This window comes from Malania oleifera, chromosome 8, assembly GCF_029873635.1.
Source record: "Malania oleifera isolate guangnan ecotype guangnan chromosome 8, ASM2987363v1, whole genome shotgun sequence".
Classification (NCBI taxonomy): domain Eukaryota; kingdom Viridiplantae; phylum Streptophyta; class Magnoliopsida; order Santalales; family Ximeniaceae; genus Malania; species Malania oleifera.
Window position 1 is genome coordinate 88,743,766 of NC_080424.1, and position 22,605 is coordinate 88,766,370.

At 37.3% G+C, this 22,605-nt stretch overlaps 1 protein-coding gene and 1 pseudogene across 1 annotated transcript; both read right to left on the minus strand.

Annotated features, from left to right (window-relative positions):
* Positions 1-5: 5 nt before the first annotated feature.
* LOC131162798 (patatin-like protein 2) lies at positions 6-3,268 on the minus strand. Its single transcript, XM_058119399.1, has 7 exons — positions 3,122-3,268; positions 2,716-2,900; positions 2,403-2,592; positions 2,037-2,198; positions 997-1,299; positions 348-523; positions 6-81 (listed from the first exon to the last, which is right to left on the minus strand). The coding sequence occupies exons 1-7, from the start codon at positions 3,266-3,268 to the stop codon at positions 6-8; spliced, it is 1,239 nt and encodes a 412-aa protein (XP_057975382.1).
* A 1,538-nt stretch (positions 3,269-4,806) lies between these two features.
* Positions 4,807-12,753, minus strand: LOC131162799 (patatin-like protein 2; annotated as a pseudogene).
* Between the last annotated feature and the right edge of the window lie 9,852 nt (positions 12,754-22,605).

Sequence of the window (22,605 nt, forward strand, 5' to 3'; positions counted from 1 at the left end):
GAATGTTATTTAGCGCCTTTGTTATGTTGTTGTGACTTTGTCATCCGAAATCTCCTTTCTTCGGAAAGCAGTTTTGCAAATCTGAAATGAGGAAACAAAAGAGTAGTATTTATTATTTCTTATACGTATTTTGGTTAGTGTCTTAGATAGACAAAGGAATAAACTCAATAAACCCTATATAGGAATATAGGGTTTGTTCCTATGAGTATTTGGAATAAACTCTTACATATTTCAGATGTTATTCATAAAAATGTATATATGTAGGGTTTATGTATCCTCGTATTTGGTCGAGACATCACTCGGGATATATCCTCGAAATGTAAATTATTTTTTGGATATATATATACCTTTTGAGAGCCTCCTCATTGGTGCCACCATTTTCAACTGGCTCGGATAGGCCGGTCTCCAAATTAACCCTTGACATTGGCTTCTTTAATAGCCTCTCCCCAATCTTCACAAGCTTCTTCAAGCTCTCCGTTGTGGCAACATCTACTGATGCGTCTCTCCCAGTGAGTGTGTCCTCCTAGTTTCGCAATTTTCAATAGAAATTAATATACAAAACTCATTCAATTCACTCATGAAGATTTCATTTTTAAAATACTAAAAATTAATTAAAGGGAATTTTTCTAATGAATATTAATAATATGCAAAATTTATTCCTCGGCAATTAACCAAACATAAAAAACTGGCTAGGTTCTTTAACAAAATTTTTTTTTTTCTTTCCCCACAATTTTTTTAAATTGCAAAAGTACTAAAACAATTATTACCCAAAACTTTTGATTTGGATTTGTTTGAAATTTAGATAAGATATAATATGAAATTATAATAATTTTTTTCTAAATTCACCAAAATCTAAATTGAAGGTGCAAAATCCATGCTCGCAAATACTACCTTAATGTATACTTAAGTAATACACAATTTTATGAAAAATATTCATACATTTTCTCATGTAGATGTTGATTTAGAGAGAGAGAGAGAGAGAGAGAGATGGCTGACTTGAATTCGGAGGTAGTTGTTTTCGGAATGAAGGGCTTGGAAGAGGACGGATATGTGGAAATCAACCATGTCGGCGCTGGCCTGGGTGAAGACATCCACTAAAGGCGTGGAGCCGCCGTGAAGCAGCCACCCCAGCGTCCCCCACTTGGCTGCCATCTTCGCATCATACTTCTGCTGGATCTTGGGGCACCCCGTCCCTATGGATATCACCAGAAACCTACCATAGTCCATTGGCTTAATTGGGAAGAAATATGGATTTTCATCGAACACTTGCTTCGTTACTTGGCTCATTGCCACTAAAGCCTGCAATTAATTAAACCACCAGAGTTATAGCACTGTAATTATTAATGCAATGTCCGTATATTAACCATTGCAAGACACAATGTTAGAAACTAATGAAGACTTTTATCGCATCACTAATTCATATAAGAAATTAAACGAGTCCTTCTCTTTTACTCCTTTCTATTTATACACAAACTTTGTTTCATCAAGATTTTGTGTAAAAAAATAAAAAGAGAATTATTTCATTATATTTTCCTTTTATCTCTAATATTATTATGAATAAAGTCAGCTTTAATGGGAATAAAAATTACGACAATTCAAAAATTAATGATGTGTAAAATTAAGTTAGAACATGTTTTATTTTCTTTTTCTACTTTAATTTTCAATTAAAAAAGCATAAGAAAATAAATTCTTTCACATTTTCCTTCCATTTTTATTTTTATTTTTATTTTTTTTGAAGTTTCAAATAAAACCATAGATGTCAAGGTTTTATCCTAATAATGCAAAGTTTTCAAAATCCCATAATGCAAATCTTGGCCTCTCTAATTAAGAAAGTCAGAATTTAGGTTTGGAAAAATGCATCCATGATGTCTAACTTCCTTGACTAGACACATTAAGGCGTACAATCACACTGGTTTTGCGTGCATAAGGTCTATGCACCTATATCTAGTATGTATGTATATTACTTGGGATGCATTTCTCTGAATGTTGAATATACATACATACCAGAAGTTATTAACTATTTTGGTTATGTATACCGGATTATTTGCAGCAACACCACCATCGATAAGATTGAATGTGCGGGCATTTCCATCGGTGTCGCAGTTCTTGAAGTGAAAGGCAGGAAGGTAAGTTGGAGCAGCGGAGGTGCCGATGCATATGTCAGCCAGTCGAGCATCCAAACTTGGTGTCTTCTTCGCCTGCATCATGTATAGATATCATATATCTTCATGCAATAAATAGTTGTTTTTGTCCAACTGTGAAAATTAAGAAGATGCATGTGCCTCTCCTTCCGTCCAAACCATGCATGACATGAGAGAGAGAGAGAGAGAGAGAGAGAGAGAGAGAGAGAGAGAGAGAGAGAGAGAGAGAGAGAGAGAGAGAGAGAGAGGACTGGGGAGGACCTCGTAAGTGGAGAAAATGGTAGGCTGGAGATACTTAATATCGAAGGATGGAATGACAACATGGGTCAACGTTTCATGCAATCGAGTCTCTCCTAGCTTCTCCCTCACCAGCCTACGCAGGTATTTCCCGTCATACTTGGGTCCTGCTATTGATTTTATTACTTTCCTTATTGATCCCCGCAATATTCCCCTGCACACACAAATTAAAATTAAGTGAAATATAATTAAAAAAATTTAATTAATAATCATTAAGATTGTGTTTTGAATTAGTATGCTAAAGATAAGGATTTAGGATGAAATAATTAATTAGTACCGTTTTTGTGGGAAAATTTTGGGGCAGTGGTTGAGATAGAAGGGCATGATATCTTTGGCAGAGAAGAGAGGACGATCCGTGTCACCTGCAGGAGCAGATAACATGGCGGTGATGAGACCGCCGGTGCTCGTCCCTGCAACCACGTCGAAGTAGTCTGCAAGCCTCGCATCCTCACCGTCCAGCTCCTGCCCATCCATTCCAATTCATCATCGACCAATTTTTCAATTACTCTTTCGCAACTTCAAAAATAAAATAAAGAACTCTTTGCATGCACTTGCAGTCTTAGCTACCAAGTCTCGACCATTATAGTCGGGGGCAGTATTCTCTATCTCATTTGCATGGATATATGTATATATATTGTGGGATTCTTATATTTATAAAGGAGAAATCTTAAAGGAGACTAAACCTGCAGCTGGGATTCGAGGAAAGCAAGGATTGTTGCAGGGATGATGCCTCGAACACCTCCCCCATCAATACTCAGAATGGTGATCAGGTTTCCATAGGTTGGGGGCTGGATTTGAGGAATGCCACTGCTTGACTTTCTTCCTTCCATTAAATTCAAACCCATATTTTAAATGATATATGGCTGCACCAACAGGCGGATCAACTATATAATATGTTAGCTATCTAGTCTACTAGCTACGTACTACTTGTACCGAATGAACAAGAGAGAGAGAGAGAGAGAGAGAGAGAGAGAGAGAGAGAGAGAGAGAGAGAGAGAGACTTAAGGTTGGAGTCGTTCTAACTAGCTAGCTTCATCCATCTATTTATAGATTTCCAACCACAGTGTTAGAACTCCAAACATCTAGCATCAATCTAGTTTTAAGTGTAAGACATCATGTAGATTATGATGGTCAGAAATTGATGATGGTGGAATCGTAAGCTAGCGTCAATCCATTCGAGGTAGAATGGATTTGTGGTGCAGTTTTCCACGCCATGCTGCGACCAAACAAAGCCTATCTGCCTCGGACTGAATCTGCATATATATATATATATATATATATATATATATATATATATATATATTCCTCGTTTCCTTTAAATAAGAATTTTCTGCGGCGAGAATAATCGTTAATTTGTGGTGGCAATGCGTCTGCATAGTCGTTCGTGGTCATCGTATCATACATGTTTTCATGTTTCCTTGCCTCGAGTTTTTTTCCAGCCGCCGAGGGAGATCAAGTCCCGGTTGCTTAACAGCGCGTGCTCTTAACGCTCCTGTCGGCTATGTTTTTGGTTGGACTCGTTAGGGCCTCTCTTTAACCGTTGAGAAAGTGTTATACGTGCTTCAAATGGCGCGTGGGTTTAAACATTTGAAATTGTGGCCGTTTAATAGTCGTTATTTGGGAATATTGTAGATATGGAATGAAAATTTTTTTAAAAAAAGAATAGAGAGAGAGAGAGAGAGAGAGAGAGAGAGAGAGGGAGGAGTTGAATTCATTCATTTGTAGTAAAGTCATAAACTCGTGTGATTGGGCTGCACGGAAATCCTTACAAAAGAGGCATTTATTTGTGATGATGAGCAAATTAATATTAGTGAGAACAAATGAAATTATGTACTAACCCAGATCTCTCACTTCCCTAAATATTTTATTTTAGTGGAAGAAAATGCGTTATGTTTGCCATCTCAATGGCAGAAAAATATATTCACTATTGCTGATCATCCGTACATCGCTAGTACTTCTTCTTGAATATCGAAGAAATTGACTCAAGGCTTTACGAATTGCTTTCCTTGGCGATGTTGTGCTAATTAAGTTAGTGGACTCATATATGGCAACATCATTCAACATTAACTAAACCCTTTTTAGTTTCATTGAATTTATTATAATTTTCTTTTATTACAGAAGATAATTTGTAAATACAAATTTTGGATCCCAACTTTGTGGTGGCAACATAGGGTAGATTAAGAGACAAAAAAAAAAAACAAAAAAAAACAAAAGAATAAATGATGAACTTACAATGCGTTTTAATGAATAAATATAACTTATTTGAATAATTAATTTATATATATATATATATATATATATAGACAAGTTGCATATTCCTTCCTAGTGAGCATGATTGATGTAAGTTGTAGAGATAACAATATGAATGTTATTTAGTGTCTTTGTTATGTTGTTGTGACTTTGTCGTCTGAAGTCTTTCTTTGGAAAGCAATTTTACAAATCTGAAATGAGCAAACAAAAGAGTAGTATTCATTATTTCTGATATGTATTTTGGTTAGTGTCTGAGATAGACAAAGGAATAAACTCAATAAACCCTATATGGGAATGTAGGGTTTGTTCCTATGAGTATTTTGAATAAACTCACATATATTTTCGATGTTATTCATAAAAATGTATATATGTAGGGTTTATATATCCTCGTATTTGGTCGAGACATCACTCAAGATATATCCTCGAAATGTAAATTATTTTTGAATATATATATATATATACACCTTTTGAGAGCCTCCTCATTGGTACCACCATTTTCACCTAGCTTGGACAGGCCAGTCTCCAAATTAACCCTAGACATTGGCTTCTTTAATCGCTCTCCCCAATCTTCACAAGCTTCTTCAAGCTCTCCTTTGTTGCTACATTTACGGATAGGGGTGAGCAAAATTCGGTGAAAACCGAATTAACCGAATTAACCGGCCGAAATTGGTCGGTTCGGTTCGGGTAAAAATCCCGGTTCGGTCGGTTCGGTTATAATTCCACAAAATTTCGATTAATCGGTTTCGGTTCGGTTAAGGGTAAAAAAATTTCGGTTAACCGAATTAACCGAATTACTAATTAATTAGATTTTAAATATAATTTATGAATATAAATTTTGCTTATGCAAGTGCATGAAGGAGTTTAATTAACATATTTCGATTCTTTGTTTTACGGTAAAATATTATTTTCATTAATAAAATTAATAAATAAGGTATTTAATTAAGTTAGATTTGGTTTTAAAAAAAATTTATAATTGTATTATATTTCTAACAATTAATTTTAAATGATTTCGGTTAAAATCGGTTAACCGAATTACCCGAATGGGCAATTCGGTCGGGGTCGGTTTGGTTTCCATCGTCAATTCGGTCGATTCGGTTAATGGTTTTATTTAACCGAATTTTTCGGTTAATTCGGTTAATTACCCGATTTTAACCGAACCGACCGTTTGCTCACCCCTATTTACGGATGCGTCTCTCCCGATGAGTGTGTCCTCCTAGTTTCACAATTTTTAATAGAAATTAATTTACATAACTTATTCAATTCACTCATGAAGATTTCATTTTTAAAATACTAAAAATTAATTAAAGGAATTTTTCTAATGAATATTAATAATATGAAAAATTTATTCCTCAGCAATTTACTAAACATAAAAAACTGGCTAGGTTCTTTCACAAATTTGTTAGGTTGGATCTAGAAGCAACAATCACACATGAGCAAAAATAAACAACATAAATGGAACACCTGATTTACGTGGTTTGGCCGAAGTCCACAGAACACACATCAAATCACTATAATCGGGAGAATAATACAAGGAGTAGGAGGCTACTGCCCTCAACTCAACTCTCTCTCTCTCTCTCTCTCTCTCTCTCTCTCTCTCTCTCTCTCTCTCTCTCTCTCTCTCTCTCTCTCTCTCACACACACACACACACATACACACACACAACACGCTCTGCTCCTCGCCACTCTCTCTCTCAATAGAGTACACTTTATTTTTTGCCCACACACAATCCTCTGAAACTCACTTCTTGCCACACCGATTACACACACACACACATCACATATATATATGGGATAAAAGTTAAGCAAAGGTGGCTTAAATTTCAGCATGGTCGATAGGGTTGGTGTCCGCCAATCTCCAACATCAACGAACGCAACTAGGTTGGTGTGGCTGCCTACTCCATTACGAGTCATACCGTAACAATCTCCACCTTGGCGAGTATCAACTCCCAAGTCCACAGCTCCACCTTGATATGAACTCAATCAAGGCAAATGTTCATAGCTTGGTTCAAATGTCTGAACCATGCAAAGAGCATCGCCTTCTTCATCGGTAAACCGAACTCGTATGTCCATTTCTAACAATGTGCAGCTGTCATCATCTGAGGTCAAATCACCATCCACTATGGTTCCCATCAACTGATACAGCACACGAGACTCCTTCCCAATAAAAACCATTGAGTCATGTCGACTCACCTCCATATCCCCACCTGTGATAGAGATTTGAAAACCCTTAGAATCCAACTAACTAAGGGAGATCAAATTTTTTCACATCTTTGGAGTGGAGATTACGCCATCCAAAATACAGACCACTTCAACAGGCATCTTCAGCTTCACAGAATTAATCCCTCTGACATCGTATGAATACTCATCACCGAGTGATACCATATCGCAAACTTCTTTAAAAAAATGAAAAAAAAATATTTCTTAAAGAAAACATAAACTAAACTTCCAGAGTCCAAAACCGATCCATCATCGTTTGGACTGCTGCAAGCATTCATATTCTTTTCCATAAATTTTCGGTAGTCCTTCTTCATATGGTCGTACTTCTTGTAGTATCGACATTGCATATTATTTCGATTGATTTGTCGATGTAAGCTGCTTGCCATTACAAGGACCTCATCATTATCATGCCATGTAGCATGCTTTGATACATTGACACCGTCCCATGTCTTCTTTTCTTCTTCATACTATTTTCAATCTTCACAGTCCCATCTGAAGTGGCCCTTTTTATTACACCAATGGCATACAAGCTCGCTCATATGTTGTCCTTTTGATTTTGAATGCCATTGCTTACCTCCAAGATATTGATCTTTGCTTCTTCCTTGTCTCTCACTATTAGCTACCAGAGCTTACTCATGAGAAGTCACAACCGGCTTTTTTAGTGTCTCAGAATCTTGAAGTGATGCCATCACATCATCCAACTTTAAGGTATCCTTCCCCACAAGCAATGCAGTTACTAGATCATCAAATGAAGCTGGTAGAGACGACAAAAGTAGAAGCACCTTATCTCCTTCATCAATTTTCATGCTGAGGCTTAATAACTGGGTCAAAATCTTGTTGAAATCATTTGTGTGATAAAAAAGACTACTTCTCTTGTTCACTTGGAGTTGATAAAGTTTCTTCTTCAAAAACAACTTATTAGTAAGGGATTTCGACATATACCTCTGTTCCAATTTCTTCTAGAGCTCCATCAATGAAGTTTCGTCTAACAAAGAATATTTGACTTCATTTTCCAGACACAATCGGATTGTGTTGATCATCTTCATCTCCAAATCAGTCCAAAAATCGGCAGCCACACTTTCTGGTTTTGTCTCGATCAACGACTTAATCAAGCCTTGTTGAACCAAAATATCCTTCACTGTGCTTTGCTATAAGTTAAAGTTGTTCTGCCCATCAAACTTCTCCACCTAAAATTTTGAAATGCCAACACCTACCATTATGCTCCAAATCTGACAAAATGGATAGCACAGTTAGATCCGAGATGGCCTAAAACCTTAAAAATGGTTCAAGCCATTTGAAAAATAGATCTGAAATGGCTCCGAAAAGTCTAGCTAAAGTTCTGGTCAAACCTTGGTCAACTTTAATGGAATATTCCCTTTTGACTAATGGAATATTCTAACGATGTTATTGACGCCGTTAATAACGGTGTCTGATGACATAGCACTGTGGGGGTCCACCTATTGACATGGCACTGTGGGGCCTACCTTCTATCATGGCACTGGGATCCCGACAGCTGACGTGGCAGCTAATGTGTCGCGAGTCTCAATTGACTGGGTGCCGACGAGGCAACTTGCTTGGCACTGACGTGGCTCTGACACATATGCTTATGTGGCACTGACGGTGCGCTAATGTGGCACGCTGACACGAACACTTGTGGCACGCTGACGCGGATGTTGATGTCACGCTAATGTTAGTCGTCTTCAACCTTCAGCCTCGCTGGGATATCATTGGCACGTAGGAGCACGTATAGGCACTTGTCGATCGCTAGTGGGCGCGTCAGGGCGTGTGACGACATTGTCTTTTCATTGGCGGCACGTGTGGCTTCGTCTATGCTCTATTTGAGCTTTGGTTACCACTGTTGTCTTTATCTCGATGAGAGGAACACGTTGGTGGCCTCAAAACTGAGTTTTGAGCTACTAGACAGAGACTCTAATCTGGAAATTTTGTTCCGATCTGGCGATTTTGCTCCAACCTTACTCTAATACTAATTATTGGGGTGGATCTAGGAGCAACAATCACACACGAGCAAAAATAAACAATAGAAATGGAACATCGGATTTACGTGGTTCAGCCGAATTAACCTACGTCCACGGAGCACACACCAAATCAGTATAATTAGGAGAATAATACAAGGAGGAGGAGGAGACTATTGCCCTAAACTCAATTCTCTTTCTCTTTCTCACCCACAACACACTCTGCTCCTCGCTACACTCTCTCTCAATAGAGTACACTCTGTTCTTGCCCACACACAATCCTCTACAACTCATATCTTGCCACACCGATTACACACACACACATCACACACACACACACACACACACACACACACACACACACACATATATATATATATATATATATATATACATGGATGGGGGTAAAAGTCAAGTAGAGTCGGCTTAAATTTCAGCATGGTTGACGGGGTTGGTGTCCGCCAATCTCCAACGTCAACGAACGTGGCTGCCTACTCCATTATGAGCCACACCCTAACAAAATTATTTTTCTTTTCGCATAGATTTTTTAAATTGCAAAAGTACCGACACAATTATTACCAGAAACTTTTGATTTGGATTTGTATAAAATTTAGATAAGATATAATGTAAAATTATATTAAAATTTTTCTAAATTTACCAAAATCCGAATTCAAGGTGCGAAATCTATGCTTGCAAATACTACCTTAATGTATACTTAAGTAATTAATACACAATTATATAAAAAAATATTCATACATTTTCTTATGTAGAAGTTGGGAGAGAGAGAGAGAGAGAGAGAGAGAGAGAGAGAGAGAGAGAGAGAGAGAGAGAGATGGCTGACTTGAATTTGGAGGTAGTTGTTTTCGAAATGAAGGGCTTGGAAGAGTATGAATATGTGGAAATCAACCATGTCAGCGCTGGCCTAGGTGAAGACATCCACCAAAGGGGTGGAGCCGCCACGAAGCAGCCACCTCAGCATCCCTGGTCCCCCACTTTGCTACCATCTTCGCATCATACTTCTGCTGGATCTTGGGGTACCCCGTCCCTAGGGATATCACCAGAAACCTATTGTAGTCCATTTCGGATTAATTGGGAAGAAATATGGATTTTCATTGAACAACTGCTTCGTTACTTGGCCCATTGCCACTAAAGCCTGCAATTAATTAAACCACCAAACTTATAACATTATATTTATTAATGCAATGCCCGCATATTAGCCATTTTGAGATGGGAACTCAAGAGACGACATCTCAATAAGACACAATGTTAAAAACTAATGAAGACTCTATATCTTTTTGTATTATTAATTAATTAGAATTCTTTTGAGCAGATCACTAATTTATAAAAGAAATTAAACGTGCCCTTCTCTTTTGCACCTTTCTATTTACACACAGGCTTTGTTTCACAAAGATTTTGTTTAAACAAATAAAAAGAGAATTTATTTTCATTATATTTTCCTTTCATCCCAAATATTATTATGAATAAAGTCAATTTTAATGAGAATAAAAATTATGATAATCCAAAAATTAAGGATGTGTAAAATTAAGTTAGTATATGTTTTATTTTCTTTTTCTACTTTAATTGTTAATTTAAAAAAGCATAAGAAATGAGAAGGTAATTAAGAATAAGTCCAAAAATTAACTCTTTTGTCTTAAATAAAGGTGGGTTTGAAAAAGCTTGAGGTGTGTCGACACCCCAATTTTAACCAGGCCTCCCCAAGAAACCCAGCCAAACAAAACTTGATTTTGAATCTCGAGCAAAACCTTTGTTTTGAAATTAAGACCCTAAATCCCCATGATTAAGTTGTTTTATTTCAATTAGATAAGTTCATTAAAAATTTCAGTTTGTTGTTTTTAGTTGAGTCTTTTAGAAGGAAAATGCTTAACAACACAACCAAATGGGGAAAAAAAAAAAGGTCCTCTAGCAAACACTCTTATCCAATAAATACACCAAACAATGGAAGTATACATGATTGCAATTTGATGTGTTTTAATTGAATGAGAGAGTGTAATAGGAGGATCACTTCAGAGGACCTAACTTTTTCTTATAGACTCCTCACTACAAAAAACAGTCCCAAAACGCTTAATTGGAGTAAAGCTGACTTTAAGTCTAATTGGAGTTTTGATTGTTTTCAATTTCGAGTCCTTTCCAAAATCAGAGTCCCATATTTGAATCCCGCTTATCTAAAAAAGTCTTGCTATTTCAAGTAGAGTCTCGATATTCTAAATACCCTAATTTTTACCAAGCCTTCTTAAAAAGACCCGGTGTAGTAAAGCTGACTTTAAGTCTAATTGGAGTCCCGGTTGTTTTCAATTTCGAGTCCTTTCCACAATCATAGTCCCATTTTGGTATCCCATTTATCTCAAAAAGTCTTGCTATTTCAAGTAGAGTCCCAATATTCTAGGAAAAGTTTTTTTTTTTAGCCTTTTTTACTATAATTTTAAACTAGGTTTTTCATAAGATTTATTTAGTTGCAAATTTGATCTCTGTAGTTGAGGACCCTAGATTTCAAAATTTTTCCCTTGCCACCATTTCGAAAAAATAATAAGTCCCAAATATTTTGAGTTAAGTCTTGGTGTTCTAGGAAAATTTTCCTTCTTTTAATTTTAAAACTAGTTTCTTCTAAAATTTTCAGTTAGAGTCATTTTTAATCTAAAATTCAATTGTTTCTAAACCTTGAGTTAAGTTTCAAAATTAAACATGGTTTTTTTGAAAGCCGAGTTTTAAATTTTTAATTTGTGAAATTGGGTCTTCAATTAGATTTTTATTTTGATTAAGTCCCTTAAATTCAAAACAAGTACTATGGTTAATGTTGAGGTCATACTTTAACAGGGTTCCTTTAAGGCACAATTGGTCAACACATTTTTTTATCAAAATTAAAATAACACATGATGTCACATTTTAGAAAAAGGGGAAAAAGAACACATGATATACACGTACAAGGAGTTTACAATAGAAAATTCAAAAATAATAATATAGGAAATAAAGAGCAAGCATACATAAGGAAATAATGTGTACAAATAGTGATCGCAGTACAAAGAGCCTGGGGGTACATCCATACATACATACATAGAAAAAGAGCATAAAAATACTCTGCAAGAATTGAGAGAGAAAGTCGAAGAGAAAGGGGGGAAGGTTCTACTTAATTGAAAACAAAAAGAACTGAAATTCAGAAGTAGCATTCAAAAGCAGAGCTCAAAAGCAAAGTTCAGAAGCAGAACTAGAAAGCCAGACACATACAGACTCCAAAAAAGAAGAAAGGAGGAGTAAGAAGAGGAAGGTAAAATGCAATGCCCTCACTCTCGTTTTTTCAATTCGTATAATTGTATGTGCAGGTCTGATCCCTTTTAGGATTTAGGTTCACACTTGAACCTGAATTCCAACTGAGCATGAGATAAACGCGAACCCAAACTTGGGTTCGAATCATTGCATCTGAGTCAAACCAATATCCATTTAGCCCGTACCTGAGCGTCCTTTCGAACCCCTAGGCCTAACCATGTTTTAGTCCATCCAAACTAGCCCATTTTTAAAACCTAACAAGGCCAGCCCATTTCTTCTTTTTTTTTTTTTTTTTAAACCTAATCGAGCAAGCTCATTTTTTTAAATATAACCAGGCCAGCCCATTTCGTTTTTTTAAAATATAACCAAGTCAGCCCATTTCTTTTCTTAAAATAGCCAGACCAACCCATTTTTTAAAAATAACCATACCAAGCCCACCTGCATTTTTCAAATACCCATAGGCCCACTTTAATCTTTAAAAATCAGAGCCCATTTTTAAACTACTGAAGTTAGCTCATTCTTAAAATCTAACCAAATCGACCCATTTTTTTAAAATAACTGAACCAAGTCCATCATACCTTCTTAAACAAGCCCATCTTACCCAGACCCACTGAGACATTTCCACTTAAGCCCAACACGTGCACCAAACCCTCTACATGTGACACCCAAGTTTGACTCAGGCTTACTTGAGTTCACTTGACCCCATAGGTTGACTTGTGTGAGTCAACCCAGGTGTAATTCATTGGTTGAAGACGAGATGACTCGTCTTCATCCCTGACCCTAAGACCTGACCCTAAACCTGCAACTTAATACACAAACGAACTAGTATTCACAACAGCAAACGAACCAAAATCACAACATTCCAACAACACACACGCACACAAATCATTTAGCAACCAAATTTTCAAAAAATAAGTACATAAAACAAAAAAAGGGGGGGGGGGGGGATGGGAGCACTTAGCTTCAGGGAGTCTCAAAAGGACCTGCACCAAGCTTCGCACAAATCTGCATTGCTTTGAACATTCTCGAATGTTCAGTTGATTTGTCATTTTGATGACAGACTAGTGACAATGCCGGTTCGAACCAAGAACTGAAGGGAGTCAGAATGTTGTGGAATTTCTGAGCGTTTGAGAGGCAGGTGAGGCTAGGTTTGCTTGTTCAAAGAAAGGTTATGGAGAAGACGAGAAGGGAAAGGAGAGTTTAGGGTTTTGAGGATGATGTTGAAGAGAAGACTCGGGAAGGGGATTGCAAGTTGGAAAATCAGGAGTCTCCAAAAGAACAGAGAAGAATAGTATAGAGAAGAGAGAGGGAAGACAAGAGATTGAGAGAGGTGAGAGAGTGGATCGAAGGAGAAATAGAAACCCTAGGGTTTCTATCCGCTGAGTTGTAGAGAAGAGAATAAGAGGAGAGACAGGAGAAAAGAGAGTGTTCGAACGAGGGGGGAGTGAAAAATGAAAAAAATAAAAATAAAATTGGTTTAAGTATGAAAAGCTTCGGATTCGCAGGATTAAAACATGTGGTGTGTTTCGATCCATCCGATTAAAGTAGTGTACAAGGCGCCTCCTTAGCCGTTGGATCTTTGGCCATCGTCAATGGCTAAGATGGCCTGTGTCAGCTCATTAATGCATGCAGGCCTGTCCCTTTGAACGCCAAGCAACACGTAGCGAGTCTCTCCCCTAGCCATTAATGCCTGGCACGGCTCGATACGAGCCCTTGGATCTGCACCCCTCACGGACAGCCAGGATCATGCCACGTGATCAATTTAGACACTCCCCCCGAGCGCCATTCCCTAAGCAACACGTGGATGTCATTTCCTTAGGCGCACGAGAGTCATTTGATTGCTTCTCCAAATTAGTGGCCATGGTTCGTCCACACATCAGATTCTAGTCGGATGCCTCCACTCGTTCGGATACTGCCATGTGTCTTGGTCTTGACCAGACCTATAACAAGTTGACCCCCTTTGCAAACCGGTTCATCTCCAATCCGATTCTGGTCCTTTGAACTAGAATGGAGCCATTTTTATTTTTATTTTTATTTTTATTTAAACTATCAAATAAATTCAACAAAAATCATAAAAAAAAAAATACAAAAAATCATAAAAATTGTAGAAAAATTCTAAAAAATATTTTAAGGTTAGAAAATTATTTTTGGCACTTGAGAAATCATAAAAATTGTGAAAAAGCTACAAAAATACAAAAACATTTCTAGGTTAGAAAATTACTTTTTGTACTTGAAAAAATCATAAAAAATCACTAAAAAAAAATCATTAAAAAATTCAGAATACTCTAGAGAAAATTTTAAAAATATTTTTGGGACTTTATTTTCATTATTTTTCTTTAATTGTGTTTTTGTTATTTCAAAATTTAGAAAAATGTGGAAAAATATTTAAAAAAATAAAAAAATAGAAAAATCAAGAAAAATATTTTGAGATTTGTAAATCATTTTTGGCACCATTTGAGTTCCAAAAACCTCTCAGAATATTACTTTCGTACTTAGAAAAATCCTACAAATTTCAAAAGACCTGGGAGCTATTTTTGTAAAACCCTATTTTCTCAATTTTCTAATCCCCCCGATAATTTAAAAGGGAGGCATGAGCTCTTCGAAGCACGATATACCCCAGTTTTTAGGGAATACTTATATAGTATTTTATTTTATGCATTTTCTTCACTTTTTGAAAGGGAGTAAAATAAGAAGGCTTAAAAAATTTATTTTGGGATAGTTTTTTATTAATTAGGTACTGTTTGTAAGAACGGGCGCGTAGGGATTGCTAATACCTTTCCCTCACGTAACTGAATTCTCGATCCCAAATCTAATAATGCAAACCGATTCTACCCTTAATTGGGTAGTAATCAAGTATTCTAACCACACTTCAAAAGATTAGTGGCGACTTCATACACATTGTTTTCCACGAAAATATTATTTTAAAATCCACCTTTTCCAGTTCGCGTGCCTGGGGGCAACACACACTGGTGGTGTTTTCGCTTTGTGCGGGGGAACGTTGTGACATCTTGGCAACTCCGCTGGGGACCGTGAGAGTCGAGCCAAAGATTAGTTGAAGATTATCCTGAAATTCAAATTTGATAAGCCTTTGTGAGCACTCCCTTTTCATTTTTGTACAAATTGATAATTTGATTGTACATGTGTAAATAATTGTGAATATAGGACTAACTGTAAATGCTTTTCTTACTTTGGTACTTGAATAAGCATGTGATTAGTTCCGAGTGCTTTATTTCCATGATTAAGCATGTGATTAATTGTGCATACATAGTCAAGCATGTGATTGATTGTGAATGATTTGACAAGCATGTGATTAATTGTACATACTTTTAAGCATGTATTCATTTTGTTTGAATAAAGAAGTGGATGAATGTGGGATAGGGGGGACAAGGTTAAATTGAACTCACATACTTTCATAGCTCTATACCTGGGCTTTTCCTGTTAGGATTAGAAAGGAGTGTAATGGTGTTAGTCCCTATGTGACAAAGCTTATGGGGACTCATGAACCAGTCCACTTAGTACAAACTTTGTCCGGACCTCTGTAAGGGATGATGGAGTTTCAATCTGGGGACCTTTTTCAATAGGGTTAGAGCTTAACCACACATAATCATCCGGAATCCCTTGCCTAGGGTAGAGCCTCAGAGAATCTCGTGTGTATATAGACCCATTCACCGGGATTGGGATAGAAGCCACATCCTTCTCCACATGTGGTAATCCATGACTGTTGTATATATTTTTTGAAATGCTTTGTATTGTGCATTTTGCATCCACTCAATCATCCATACCACTTGGCCAATGTTTCGAAAAGGCCAAATTCATTTGTCACTACAAAAAAACTGGTTTTTAGTGACGAAAGTATTAGTGATGAATTCAATTTCGTCACTAAAAGTTGGTATTAGTGACGGTTTTTAAGAACCGTCACTAATAATATAAGCATTAGTGACGGTTTTAGCAGCCGTCACTAATACGACACTATTAGTAACGATTTTAAAACCGTCACTAATACTTTCGTCACTAAAAACAACGCGGTAAACAATTTTCGTGCGAAAATTTTTCTGGGAAAATATTAGCGACGATTTTAGGGTATTAGTGAAGGTTTTGAAACCGTCACTACTAGTTTTTTATTTAAAAAAATATTAAAAAAGAAATAATTAATTGTATTAGTGACGGTTTGGGAGAACCGTCACTAATAAGGGGGTATTAGTAACGGTTTTGAACCCGTCACTACTAGTGTTTTCATTTTAAAAAATTTTAAAAAAGAAATAGTTAAGGGTATTAGTGATGGTTTGGGAGAATCGTCACTAATAAGGAGGTATTAGTGACGGTTTTGAAACCGTCACTACTAGTGTTTTCATTTAAAAAATTTAAAAAAAGAAATAGTTAAGGGTATTAGTGACAGTTTGGGATAACCGTCACTAATAAGGGGGTATTAGTGACGGTTTTGAAACCATCACTACTAGTGTTTTTATTTAAAAAATATTAAAAAAGAAATAGTTAAGGGTATTAGTGACGGTTTGGGATAACCGTCACTAATAATAGGGTATTAGTGACAGATTGGGAGACCCGTCGCTAATAATAACGTATTAGTGACGATTTTGAAACCGTCACTAATGCTCGAAATCTCAAATTCACTTTCCCCAAATTTCTTCTTTCTCCTCTCGCCTCCTTCTCCCTCCTGTAGTCTCTTCTTTCCCTAACTTTCATTCTGCTCCTGCCCCTCCCTCCTCGCTCCTCCATGGACGCAGCGCAATCCTACGGACACTCAATCCACGCAGCCTAATCTGGCGGTCTACGCGCTGATTGGACCGCACCGATCAGCCCAGAACCCCCGCAGGCTAACTCCTACCTGTCTCTCTGTCTCTCTGTCTCTCTGTCTCTCTCTCTCTCTCTCTCTCTCTCTCTCTCTCTCTCTACGTGTGTGTGTACGTTGGGGGTCGTCGCTGCCTCTCTCACTCTCTCTACTCTCTGTGTAGCTACTGAGAACTCCACCACAGTGAGCGAGGCTTCGGAGCCCAGCGCCAACTCCAACGGTACCATCAAACCCTAACCCTAACTTTTCTCAATTTGTATCCTCTGCTTTATTTATTTACTTGTTTATCTCTTTGCATATTTTGACCCTCCGTTTCTGCAGGCATTTGAACATCTTTTACAACGGGAATTGATCCGCTTTGTGGGCAATGTGGGACACAATCAATTTATTGAATTTTGTCCTGTCAAGCTACTTATTTCAACCAATGAACTGCATCATGGGTTGAAATCAAATCGATGTTGCCCTGTAATTACTTTAAGAATAATTGGATTGTCATTGTCCTGTCTATGAAAGCAATAATATATGTGTGTGTGTGTGTGTGTGTGTGTGTGTGTGTGTGTGTATGCTTGTCTGGACTCTGGAGCCTAACATCTTCCATTTGTCAAGAACATCACATTGCAGTCTTGCTATCTTTCCATGAGTCAGAAAGCGTGATTCATAAATTGCTACAAAATACTTGGAGGTGCTTTCAATATTTTCTAAATTAATTTGTTTGTGTTGGCAGGCTATTCTTCAGAAATTAGTTGATCATGAAAACTAAAACAGATCAATGTACTCTGAGCAAACTGGATTGCGTCTTACCTTCCACCCTTGTGTAAGCCCATGCTTGAAGTTTTGAACTTCTATGTTTGAATAAGCACATTTGAGCCATAAGATTACAATATTGATACTTGCTAAGCTTAAAATCAATTTTGGGAATATTGTTATGCTAAACATAGAACTTTCATTCTTAAAATATGAAAATAACATTTTTTTCGCATTTAACTTGATTCCTTTGTGAAAGAATCAATTAAAACTTATTTCTAAAAAAACATCATACACCTTTTCACAATCCTAGAACATATGAAACATAACAAGATTTATTGTGTTTATGTTTGGATAATTGAATTCTTAATTTAAAGTCTATTGAGTGTATGTGCTTTCTTTTGAGGGTTGAAATCGTAGGACATAGGTTGACCATCCTTGTCCTACATAATCTTGGTATCAGAGCCTAGGTCAGAATAGGCTAAACCCTCAAAGTCCCATTTCCTTAGCTCGCAGGATTTTAGTTTTAGACTGAAACAGTTATAGGATTTTACCCAGAATAGCCCACTTATATTTTGAATTTTGGATATTTGGAACTTAGTTTGATTAGATTTATACTTGACCCTACTTTGTGTCATCAAAAACCATTCCAAGGGCTTCCTTAGTGTTGTCTTAATCATTCCCCAACCCCTAGGATGTCTACTCAAGTCAGCAATCCTTACCGAGGTTATAGGATTAATGATGAAAGAGAACCACTTATGCCTCTTAGAGAAAGACCTCCCCTCCTTCCATAAAGACAAGTGAATCGTCAAATTGACTTTTCTAAGAGATCCCCACGTCATAAGCCCTATGCCCAACATTGGAATGATGAGGATTATGATGTTGATGACTTTCACATTAGGAGACCTTACCGTAGTGACCATCGTGATCCTTACAAGGATGTAATGAGGATAGACGCCCCCACCTATGATGTGTAGATAGATCCTAAAGTCTTCCAAGATTGGTTGACTGGGATGGATTCTTATTTTGATTGGTGTAAGATGATTGACCCTCATCGGGCTAAGTTTGCAAAAGTGAAGTTAACAGGGCAAGCCAAGCTCCATTGGAAGAATGTCGAGAGGCAAGAAATGAGGTTAGATCATAGACCCATTGAGCATTGAGATCTAATGAAGGATAAGTTAAAAGAGAAGTATGTACCCCTTATTTATAGAGAGCACCTTATAGATTAGCTTTACAGCTTGCGTTAAGGTAGCATGACTGTTTCAAAATACATGAGTCAATTCGATGAGATGTCTATAAGATGTGGTGTCTACGAGATTGTTAGTCAACAGATCTCCTGATTTCACCTAGGATTAAAGCCTAAACTGAGGAGAAAACTGTTTCCCCATCACATCGAGTTCCTTAAATAGACCTATAATTTAGCTCATGACTTTGAGAAAATGACTAAAAGGCCCATCAGAAAACGGTTTGATACCTCTTTGAATGAATCATACTCTCGAAAGATATAGAGTTATGACAAGTCCTGACTAGTTCAATCAGGTCAAGATATCTCCCGAGGGAGCAATTCCACAGTCCAATAATCTATGGACAAAGGAAAAACACCTATGATTGGATCCTTCCACCAAAGTTCTGGTCGTGCAGTGTACTTCAGGTGCCATAAACAAGGACACTTTTCCAAATAATGTCCCACCAAGAACTTGGTGCTTGATAGGGAAGATGGTGAGAAAAGAAAATGAAAAAGAAAAGAAAAGAAACAAGTGGCGAATCCCTAAACACCATAAGTAAAAAGCTATGTGAGTAGGAAAATCAAGATACAAAGGTAGTGTCAGTGGATGTTACTAAGGAGACTAAAATTCCCCTTCCTAAGAAAGAAACACCCCTAGAAGTATCACCCCTACCTTCTGAGTTTAAGGATGTCATCTCTGAGCCACCTAGTGAATCATCTCCCATAAGAAACAATCAACATATTACTGATCTCGTTCCTTATTCATCTTTGCCTCATTTACCACATCCTAGAGTGAAATCGATAGAACATGAGGAGCCGAAACAAGTGAATGAATTGAAGGAACATGCCTTTGTTCAGAAGAGTTTAGGTCCACTTGCCTATCCTACTTTCCCTAATCCCAAGAAAGATAACACATGCATCGAAAATAGAGCAACCAACAAGATTGTCATCGAGAATAGGTTTCTCAAAACCATTGTTTCCAATAAAGATGTACAACTCATAGGTTACTTCTTGAAAGCCTTGTGGACTATGTTAGGCTCGTATTACAGTGCCAATCAGTCTTCTAGTGCTTACTACCCCCAAACTAATTGGCAAGTTGAAGTAGTGAATAGGAGCCTTAGGAACCTATTGAGATATTTGGTAGTTGAAAACATCATAGCTTTGGATTTATGCCTTCTCGTGGTCAATTTTGCATTTAATAGTTCAGAAAATAGGACCACATGCATTAGCCCATTTCAGGTTGTCACAGGATATAGTCCTAGAAAGCAAATAGATCTTATTCCACTACAATTTAAGTCCAGAGTGAGTGAGCTGACTAATGTTTTTGCAAAGCATATACACAATCTACACTTTGAAATAAGAATGAAGGTTACTTTGAATTTTGAATATTATAAATCTTGTGCTGATATGCATTGCATGTTGAAAGAATTTTCAATGGGTGATGTGGTTATAGTCCATATTCATCTTGAGCAGATTTCTATAGGAAAGGTGAGGAAGTTACATGCTAACAATATGGATCATTTCAAAATTTTAAAGAAAACTGGTTCTGATGCTTACATGCTTAATATTCCTATTGATTTTAGCATAAGCAATGTTTTAATGTTGAAAATCTAACCCCATTTCTTATAGCATCTTCTTTTGTAGAACCTTCAAATTCTAACCCTACAGGTGACCCCACTCTATTTCCCACTCCTCTTGAACCTGAAAACCTAAAATTGGCTTTGCCTCTACCCTTACCTATGCCCAAGAACCTTGATGTAATCTTGGATGACAAGGCAAAGTTCACACAAGCTGGATCATACTGGAAGTACTTGATCAAGTGGAGAGGTGAGCTACTTCCCGAAAGGAGCTGAAATTTTAAAGAAGACCTCCTTCATCTTAAATCGGAGATGTATTTCCAGTACATCACATTTAAATCTTTGGAGAAGAATTCTTTTGGGCCCGGGAGAGATGATGGGGATCAGCATACCCTAGATGGGGATCAGCATACCCTACCTATCTTATTTTCAAATTTTGTGACATGTGGATGACCTCTTGATGTCCACATTTCCTTTGATGATATGCTGACACGTGGGCGACCTCTAGATGTCCACTCCTTTACAGATGCAATGACACATGGACGACCATCGGATGTCCCCTATTGTTCATAACTCTAATTTACAGAAGCACATGAATTACCTTGAAGATCCTTTGATTTAAAGACTTTTGATGATGCTTGAAGACTTTTTAGTGTGAGAAAGACCCCAATAGAGATGCTGAAGCAAGTCTGATTTCAAGACCTATGTGGGCCCCACATACAACTCCATTGGGCCCAACATGAAATTGGGTCTCCCTTTGACTTTTGTTTTGTATTTAATGTATAATCTTGCAAGACAACTTGCTTGCATGTGCTTGTCCTTAGTGAGTTGATGTGTTTAGTAAGTTGTGTCATTAATGAGTTTAGTAAGTTGTTTTATTTATTTCCTTTGTCTCTTATGCTTATGTGGGAATTGTTAGCGTTTATTGTTAGTGTCCCCCATGATAGCTAATGTTGTCTCCCCTCAGATTACATGGTGAGAGACCACTATTATATCCAGCAACCCCATCCCTATCCCTCTTACACGATTTCCCCTCCATCCCCCACACAACCACCACCAATCTACCATTCCATTGCTGCATACTTATTGGTATTTCAAAGCTTGCGTGAAGGACTTTAGACAAGTTCTAACTTATGTAGAATATCATCAAGTCATCCATCATTTTGATTAGTAAATTCAACATTTGTTGGACCATTACATACATACAGTAGTTCCACTTCCAACGTTACATTTCAAAGTTTGTTCCAAGGATTTTTCTGAAAAAATCTGAGTTTGTGGTGAACATATCAATTCATCCAACGATTATCTTTGGTAAGATTATTCTTTTCTTAACCCTTAAACTGGTTGTGAACTCCTACTTGAAGCCCATAAGCCTTAGTTGAGGAATAGCCCTTGAATTCTGGCCATTTCTTCAAACCTGTAGTAGGTCAGGAAACTAACTTTGATGATCAGTAGACTAACCTGGGTCAGGCGACTAACTCTGATAGTCAGTTGACAAATCTGTTACTGCCACTCCAGAGTTCAGCTTAAAAATTCATCAGACGACTGATTCTGAAGGCCAGATGACTAAAGACATCTAGAACCTGTATTTTTCAATATTAACTCACATTGTTTGAATCCTTACTTAACCTCGTGTATGAGCTTGCATGTGAGGGTTGAAATCGTATGACATAGGTTGACCATCCCTATCCTACATCATGTCCTTTGAGTCTCACCAACGTAGGAGCGCATCTGTTGCCCGTTGGCCCGTCGCACGTTCACAGTGGCAATACCCCCCATACCCATGCAGCCATGCCACTCTCCATGCGGTCACCCTAGATCTGAGATTTCCCAATTCCTCTACACCTGTGGTAGGGCAGTGGCACCTAGATCCGGTTTTCTACTCTTTTTTGTTCAATGTTCTGGCCAGTTTGTTACTTTGTTAATTTGTTTCGTAAGTAAAAAAAAAAAAGAAATTATAAAATAAATAAATTAATTTTTAAACTAGGCACCCATGTATTAAACGGGTAGGTGCGGATTTACTTGTTAGTGACCCATTTATTAACATATAAACCTGAACTTGAACTCATTGAACTCCGACCCATTTATAACCTAT